Source organism: Charadrius vociferus, unplaced genomic scaffold (genome assembly GCF_000708025.1).
Source record: "Charadrius vociferus isolate BGI_N301 unplaced genomic scaffold, ASM70802v2 scaffold407, whole genome shotgun sequence".
NCBI classification, from domain to species: Eukaryota; Metazoa; Chordata; class Aves; order Charadriiformes; family Charadriidae; genus Charadrius; species Charadrius vociferus.
In genome coordinates, this window is record NW_009649852.1 from 1,079,368 (window position 1) to 1,088,804 (window position 9,437).

General features: G+C 42.8%; 1 protein-coding gene across 1 annotated transcript in view; it reads right to left on the bottom strand.

Moving 5' to 3' along the window:
• Window positions 1-9,437, bottom strand: part of RAB6A (RAB6A, member RAS oncogene family) — a 24,704-nt gene that overhangs the window by 7,950 nt on the left and 7,317 nt on the right. The window contains 2 exon segments of the mRNA XM_009890994.1: window positions 7,116-7,209; window positions 8,262-8,373. Of these exon segments, the coding sequence (XP_009889296.1) occupies window positions 7,116-7,209; window positions 8,262-8,373 (206 nt within the window).

Sequence of the window (9,437 nt, forward strand, 5' to 3'; positions counted from 1 at the left end):
AGGTAGAGAAAGAAGCAAGTTAGCTTACCTACCCTTCCAGTACACTGCGCTTTTTTTTTTTTTTTTTTCTCACGTTCTGCAGAAGAATATTAGAGTAATTTTGACCCAGTTCTTGATGCCGAAGGTTTGAGGGGAAAAAAATCCCCACCATCAGTTTTAAGGATGGGTATGCAACAGAGGTTGGCATGAGTCTACCAGGTCGTGCCTACACGAGGATGCTCACTTGACATCTTTGCTCTGATAGAAAGAAAGAAATACATCATCTCAGAGAGCTCTTTGCTGCTGTCATGTGCTTTGAGATCCTAGGCGGAAACAGCATTGCAAAAAAAAAATTGTTTTAAACTGTGGCATCGCTATTTATTTCCCCCTTGTACAACACACAGAAACGAGGGATGCAGTTTATAGAGGGGAGGGGGTGGGGAGTCTTAAAAAAACCTCAGCTGATGGGAACCAACTGGAATTACTGTATTTAAACCAAGCTGCTGACAGAAAGGCTAAGTGTTTAAAATACAGTAATCCTTTCTTTACATTAAGACCAGGAATAAAATTATGCCTTCGGCGGTACTTCTCCTCTAAATTATTTGACTAAAAAAAGGAATTTGGCAACTAAGAAAATCAACTTTCTTTCTTATTAACCTTCTGCTTATCAGCCACAGCATATGCGAACAAATCCAATTAGGGAAACTTCATGATGGTTAGAAAGCAGCCTTCTACGCAGGGACCTTGCTGCTTCGCAGTGCCGGCAGGACCCAAGCCAGCAGCCTTATCTCACTGAAAAAAGTCACAGTCAGTTGCACACATATATATGCATATATAATAGTGTATATATATACACACAGAAATATGTATATATATATTTGGGCGTGTGTGTGTGTATAAAATCACATGTACTGGTGAGCATTCAGGACTTTTTTTTTCCGACGCGGGAATTAAACGCAGCCATCTGAAAGACTGAGCCACACAAAGTCTCTTTCAGCGTTCAACCCTGCCATCTCCTTCCTGATTAAACTCTGAAAAAAAAACAACCCTCATCTCTCGCCATTAGTCTCAACTCATTTGCCAAACTGTGCCTTTGCTACTACTCCAGCCAATAAATCCCCAACAGATCAGCGTCGCAAACGACTGTAGGCACGAAACAGTTTTCACTGTAACGCTCCGGCAGCAATATGGAAAGGACAGGAGGATCACCGTCCAGATGGAAAAGCCAATCGAGAAACCTGTTCCCCAACGCAAAGCAAACAAAAACGTTTCCCTAATTCTCATTCTCCGAGGAGAGCAGTGCAACTCAAAGAATAATTCTTGCCCATCAGATAGACAAAAATCAAAAGACAGGAGAAAGAGCCAAGCTGCTAGACACAGCCAGCTCTGTGAAAACAGGGTTATTCGAGGGGCCGCGGTCCTTTAGCGACTACCGTGAGAAAGTTTTTCTGCCAAATACCATACTCAGCCTGTGGCTCTTTGAGAGCAAACGCGAAGTGTGCCAGGTACCGCTGTAAGAAGGTCTTCAGGGCTCTCCCTCCCCTCTCTATCTACAAGACAGCAAAATGAACCCTGACATATTCTGGGCATGAAATCCACCACCTAACAATAAGATTCCCCGAAATACAGACTGCCGAGATAGAGCATGAATCTCAAGGTCTTTTAAAGCTTATTCAGGGCTGACAAATAAAATGAATCAGAGACTACAATTCTCTGCATTAAATGAAGCAAGTTATCTACTTCTCCCCTCAGTCTTAAGGCTCCCCTGGCAATCAGTCGCTGCTGAAACTCGCAGGATCCAAAAGCCAATTTCTTCCCCTCTATTGCATCAATTTAACCCCAGAATAATACTAGCACCATTTTTACTCTGTAATATCATCCACTTAATTTTCCTTCAACACCCCCTTCCCCAAAAGCCAGAAGGAACGGTAAGTATATAGGACCCTGGTGACTGGAGACAGCTCTACTTTCACAGATTCAACAGTACACAGCAGCTGTATGTTAAAATCTAGTTTGACAGTGTGCAACTAGAAGAGATGAGGCTTGCCCCAGCAGCTCATCAGATCGGTCTCTGGGGAAAAGAAATGCCAGAGAAGTCATAAAATGAAAGCCTGCCGTGTCGAGGTTTCAGCTAGCGCGTACACAGGCTGCAAATCCTCCGTACGTCTCTGCAGTGGCTGCACGGAGATCCACCTCCGAGCCTCTAAACCAAGCCACGGGTTCCTCGCTTCCGCCTCAGTCCCCAGTCCTGCGTTAGCCGAGGTGCCGTCTTCTGAGCTTGTCCCCTTTCATGTCACAGGGAAATGGCAAAAGAAAGCCCATCAGCAGGATGTTCCCCTCTCTTTCTTTGTTGGTAGAAGATCCTGGCGTTGAAATACATGCTGTTTGAAGTGTGGTCGAACTCACCTTCTGGAGTCACAGCAGAAAGCCAGGCACTCTGGGTTTGTAGGATAGCTACAGGGAGCACAGAGCTGAAGACAGTGCCCTCTCCTCTTATCAGTGCTGCCTTCCAGCAGAAAAGGATGAACAAGAAGCTATAAAAGTAGCACAAAAGGTCAAAAGTACCCTGGCTTCCCACTGACGGCTAGCAAACAAGCGCCAAGGCCGAGGAGGTGAAAAAGTCTTAGCCGTTACTCTCCCTAAGCAGGAGAAGAAATTAAGCTTCTTAATTCTTCCGTATCCTTAACGGGGCAAACATTGATTCTGAACCTTGTGGACAGCATCCCTCAGAGAACCTGAGCGCTTGGGCCAATACAAATAGACTTAAGATTCACCACCTGTGAGATGACATTATTCTTCAACGTCTGATCAAGACTGGAACGAGATTAGTGCCCCATGGCATCTCCCGAGCTGCCGGACCAGTTGCCTCTGCTCCTGCTAACCCTGCGTGGCAGTCAGACCCAAGGCAGTGAGGGCAGGTGGGTTGCAAGTCATGCCTCCAAGATTCCAGGTGTCATGCCGACGACACCAAGCTGTGTGGAGCGATCAACACGCTGGAGGAAAGGGACGCCATCCAGAGGGACCTGGACAGGCTTGGGAGGTGGGCCTGGGCAAACCTCATAAAGTTCAACGAGGCCAAGTGCAAGGTCCTGCAGGTGGGTCGGAGAAATCCCATGCACAAATCCAGGCTGGGCGGAGAATGGATGGAGAGCAGCCCTGAGGAGGACTTGGGGGCGTTGGTTGATGAGAAACTCAACGTGAGCCGGCAATGTGCGCTCAGAAGGCCAATCGTAGCCTGGGCTGCATCAAAAGAAGCGTGGCCAGCAGGGTCAGGGAGGAGATTCTGCCCCTCTGCTCTGCTCTCATGAGACTCTGCCTGGAATACTGCGTCCAGCTCTGAAGCCCCCAACATAAGAAGGACATGGACCTATCGGAGCAGGGCCAGAGGAGGGCCATGAGGGCTGGAGCTCTCTGCTGTGAGGACAGGCTGAGAGAGTTGGGGTTGTTCAGCCTGGAGAAGAGAAGGCTCCAGGGAGACCTTATAGCAGCCTTCCTGTATCTGAAGGGGGCCTACAAGAAGGCTGGAGAGGGACTTTTTACAAGGGCATGTAGTGATAGGACGAGGGGGAATGGCTTCAAACTGGAAGAGGGGAGATTTAGATGAGATATTGGGAAGAAATTGTTGGCTGTGTGGGTGGTGAGCCCCTGGGGCAGGTTGCCCCGGGAAGCTGTGGCTGCCCCATCCCTGGAGGTGTTCAAGGCCAGGTTGGACGGGGCTTGGAGCAACCTGGGCTGGTGGGAGGTGTCCCTGCCCATGGCAGGGGGGTTGGAACTAGATGGCCTTTAAAGATCCCTTCCAATCTAAACCATTCTATGATTCTATGACTTGCCTGCACACAAGTGACACTGGAATTCATACCTCTGGCCTGAAAGAGAGGATGGAAAGATAGCAAGGAAGCTGTGGTGGGCCACCCATGAGGCATTAGCAAAACCAGAGCTCGCTGTGGAATTGGTAACATCAAGATGTTATATCCAACACCGTACAGAAACCAAAACCTTAATGTGAAAGAGATGGAAATTCAACAAAGCCAACAGTGGAGGACTCAGGGTTCAACCTCACCCCAAGTCCCCTTCTGCGTTACTTGTGCCATTCCCTACCTTCAACCCAGGGCACAGGACTTAGATCCAGGAGACAGATTTTGTGCTGGGAAGAGAGGACAGCAGGGAAACAATGGCATTTTGTCAGCTTTTCTGAACTGCTCAGGGCTGCCAAGTGAAGCACTGCCAACCTGAGAAGTTTTAATACTGGGAGGGAAGAGTTTTGCATGGAAGTAAAACAAACCAAACCAGTTCATGTTCCCTAATCTACGTATTTCAGTCATAAGTACCAAAGCTGCACGGTAATTGCTAAATCTGAACCTATACCCTGGTGGACAAACCAATGACTGGTCACTAGTCTAAGATTCACCTTCACATTAGTATTTAATACCCAGTGATCTTAGTTTTTACATAAATGTATTTCATTATATGTAGTCAAAATACGGACTTTGTATCTAAAATAATTTGACACTTGAATTAAAAATCCTGTATGAAAATTAACTTGGGCAGTAATTGTTCTGCAGAATCAGAATACATTACAGATAGAAGTTATCAGCTACGGGAAGGTCAAATTTGCATTCAGCTTATTAAAGAAAGATTTTATACAGGTTATGGGAAGGGTATCCATTCTGCTATTGTACCCATACACTTTCCCATTTCATTCAGGAAGACTTTATTGACAATTTAGCAAAATAAATTCATACCATCCAATAGAGAAGCTGCAAAGAAAACAGAGAACTAGATAACTAGTGGTATTAAAAGTCTTATCCTTTGAGAACTGTTTCAACAGCTACTTATTAAACTAATAAAAATGAAGAGTTTCAAATATTCTGCAGTATAGAATAGCTTTGAAGTTTCTGAAAATCCCAGTCCACACCTGCAACACAGGATCAAAACTCAGAAGAAACATCCATTTTTACTTTTTTTTTTAATAACCACTCACGTCTTTTGTTTTGGTACTTCACACAGAGAATGAAGTCACTTAAAATCTGTCCTCTTGTCCAATTCTGACGAGACTTCACTCTACGTGAAATACCCACTCGGGTTATGATGCAGTGGTATATCACAGCCTCAAGTTTTTTAGTTATTACTGTTTATTGTTGTCAGTGAAGAACAAGAATTATGCCTCGGAACACCAAATCTTCCATTTAATACAGAAGGAACTAGCCCCCAGGTTCCCAACACCACTTTTTATTACCAAACCTATTTTCTCACAGAAGTAGTCTTACAGCATGTAACCTGGCAATTAAAATCAGAGGCATAATTTATCTAGACCTCTGTTATACAACTAAGAATGTTCTCTAGAGAGCGTGCAAGTGAGGCTACAGCTACAGAAATGGCTTTATGCTTTGCCAATCTCATTAGGACAATCCCTGAACGGCTTCAGCATAAAATACAAAAAGGCAACGTTTGCTCCTTCGTAACGTATTAAATGGAGCTACCATCATTCACGATGAAGGCTGTGGGAGGTCTACAAAGCACATGTTTTATTAAACAACAGTATCTTATGCCTAAACGAACCGTCATACAAGATTTTCCTACTTCTCAAACCATCAGGGCTCCCACTGGCCCTGAAGGCCACAAGCTACCTGGTAGGCTTGGACACGGACTTCTGGAAACGTGTCAGCTGCACAGCAACTCCCTCAAGGAAAGAGAAAGTATAGAGCTTCATGAACATCATCATTCCTTTGAGCGAGGCAACTGCTCTCAAGTGCACACCCTCTAGTCTAAGTAAACATTAAGGATTCCTGCACAGATTCCAAGCCTTAATTACAAGCCAGCCTCCATGTTGTGGCAGGATAATTGGTGGACCCTGGAACTGAACATTTTTATGCTTGCTAACGCACTGAAACACAGTGCTAAGTTAACACATCTAATTATTCCATTATATAGGGAATAATTTTGCTAGTAATATACAAAACCAAGGGACAATTTAATAATAGAACCTTTAGTCCTGTCTATAATGTAACAAAGCAATGTAGAACCTTGTTTTAGCAACTCCTCTGATACAATTCTGCATACAAACTATTTGTGTTACTACATATATATAAAATATACATGGGATTATATACATACAGATATGTGCGTGCACGCATTTGCTCTGTGGAGACACCACAGAATGAATGTCTTCTACATCTTGCACTAGGCTGCTTTTCCTCCTACCATAAGACCAGCTGCCAAATGCTTTAGCAGTCACGACTCCATATGAGAAATTGCTCGATCAATGAAAAAGCAGTATCCCATTATGCGCTGAGTCGGTGAGGATGTACAGCTCCAGCTCTCTATTCATGATCCGCTAGTAAGCATATTTGCTTACATAACTAATAAACTCAAACAAAATTTCTTTCTTGTAAACACCAGATCAGTTCCGCAGTGTTTACTACTTTCACCAGTTCACTGTTCGCGAAGTGAGTTACCTTCATTAACACAACTGCTAAAACTTCTTCTAGCAGGTCAGAATTTTAAGAGCTGCCGTTCATCCCACAACATAAAACCTAATTTCGTTGCGCTTGCATCAGCTGAAAAGACATTTCACTGCTTTCCCTGATTCAAAAGCAACTCGTCATCTACCAGAAATAAATAGCTTAGGCTGTCCAAGAACGTTTGCTCACACTTTCAGTGCCTTCCAACAGAGTGGGAACACCAGTTTACACTGTCTCACTGTACAGTGGAAGCATTTTAAGCCATCCCATTCCTTCTTGACTGGTTTGCCCACATTCATTCACCGAATCGCTATCAGAAACAGTCCTCAGACCTGTGTTTCCCCAACTTTTTGGCTCATGTCTTAATCCCTTCAAACTAAACATCAAATCTGGATTATCAAGAATCCAGGAAGGTACGATCCTGCACCCACAAAGCTTCTTCAATAATTCCTCTTTTCTAAGGGGAAAGAAGTTCCAAGTTTGCTGCGAGGTCAGGGATGCTTCTGAACCTTAGCCAGTAAGTCAGCTCTGAGATGTTGCTTGGTGCGTACGGACTACCGATATCCCTCTGACACCCTTTGCAAAGGCTTCCCAGTTCCTAGGGAAGTCCTATTTCCACACCAGCACGCTAACAGAAGTAGTCTCAGGGCTGGTTGCAGCCAACACATTACTCACCTGTTTTACATTGTATCCTGCTTTTGCACTAGTTTCAATGAACATTACATTCAGCTCTTTGGCTTTTCTTTCTCCTTCCTCAATGGACACTTGTCTGGGGAAGATAACACAGAATTAGGAAAAAAGACAAGACAAACACCTTGAAAATGAAGATTTTTATCTTCAACCTAAGGAGGTGACCGCTTCATTACAGTTCTGAAAGCATTTAATGTTTTTTCTCAGCATACAGATGGCACATACTGAGCACAGCTGTAGACAAGTATCACCGTTTGATCATTATCAGATGGCCTTCGTTGGCACACCCAGCTCCCAGCACAGAACTCAGCTTTCCAGCAGAGCAGCTAAGTGGGCCAACTGGACTCCTCCAAATCCCTGTCCAGGAAGCTGTGCTTTTATGCCTGAACAATTAGCAATCAATGGATTTTAATATCCAATAACAATTGTCAACTTGCAGCCTACCAAAATATTTCAACGAAGGACCGAGCGTATATAAGGGGCTTATGTGTGCACAAACAATTCTTAATTGGGTGTTATAAATCTGAAGTAAAGGTCACAAGTGAAGCTATTCTGAGGAAACAGGGGTTTCAATCAAATCCAGAATACTTCCCCTTCATGCTTTTGTTTTACCTTTGTGACTTTTTACTCATTTGTGTTAAGAATAACATAAATCTAGAATAAACAGAGTACTCAATGCTGCAAAAGCTGAAGATGCGCAACTTCTAATAAAAACATTTAAGTTTGCCAACTTATGAAAACCCCTGAAGAGTTTTAAAAGGGAAGATTACTCGCACCTACCATTTTTGTCTTAGCAAATCTATTAAGCATTAATATTTGTAATGAGTTTAGCTTATTCATTCACTGATATAGCTTGTAGTTGACACTCCATTCTCTCCTGACATCTGAACAAGTTGGTGACAGTTTCTCAACTCATTCAACAGCATCATGCTGAAAATTGTGCTTAACCAAATGAAAGAAGTTTTAAAATTGAGATTTCTCTAGTCACAGCCACCTCCAGCATAGTTAAAACAAGCTTGAATATTTTGGGAAAAAAAAAATAAATACAAGTGCTCTTTTTAAAACAGTTTTCTAGGAGAAAACAGCAGCAGATTAAGAAAAGCATTTGAAAGATGAGTTATTCCTCCATACCTCTTATCTGCTAGATCTGTTTTATTTCCCACCAGCATAATGATGACATCGCTGCCCCTTTCCGTTCTGACATCATCAATCCATTTTGTTGTTTGCTGGAACGAGTTTACATCTAACAGAGAACAGTGGAGAGGATTATCACTGCAGGTATTCTTCACAGATCCCTGGTAAATACATCTGTAAGTCTCAAATAAAAGCTTCATATTCTCTGGAATTGGCATAATAGGGTGATGAAGAATCCAAGTGAAACCCTAACTCTCCCACAATGAAATCTATGAAAACCTTGGCATTGACTTAAAAATGGACCAGTACTTCATTACAGGTGAATTCAAAGCCAGGGAGTGAACTGAGCTGAGCTATAATTCAGTTTTGACAGAGTCTAAAATGAGAAGTCTTATCACTGTGTTTTAGACCAGTTCCCTTTTTTTTTTGTAGTTCATCGTATTTTAGATAGAGAATGGGGATTAACGTGATATTGCATCCTACACTGGTCATGACTTAGACATCTACAGCAAGAGGTTCCTACAGTTTCACCGCTTCTCAAGAGTACTTAATACCGGCTACACATTTCGTACAGCTTAATCACTTTTCACTTGCAAGGTTTAGGATTTTCTCTAGGAAATATCAGGGTTATGCAGCATCCTAGCAACTCCCGTATCATTGAGTGGCGAGTTCAAAATAGTTTCCAAATCATTTGCGTAGAACCAGAAACACAAACTTATCGTATCCACAGACACTTTTTCTTAATGATACGTCCTTAAAAGCTGCAAGGTAAGAATTTTAGGAAGATATCCTGATCTAATGAGACAGGATGTTGTTTGAAAAGTTGCATCCCATAAGGAAAAATGAGTCGTACAGAAGCTGCTACAGAGCTCGGGATTTGCCAGTTAGCCACACAAAAAGCATCTGAGTTGCCATTTGCCGTACTTAAAAAAGGGGGGATTCTGCAGCAGTTCTTGACAAATATTGATTTTTTTTTAATGGCTTCTACTGCATAGTAATATATCGTGTGCTAGACAGTCAAGACTTGATCACTTGCCAGCATCTTAATTCTTCTCTTTACTACCTGGTAATATTGAATTTGCTAGGTCAGTAAAAAAATTTCAAAGTTCACAGCTAATCTGTAAATTCAGCTCAAATGAAAGTGCTATTTTTAACAATTAAAGGTTTTAAAAG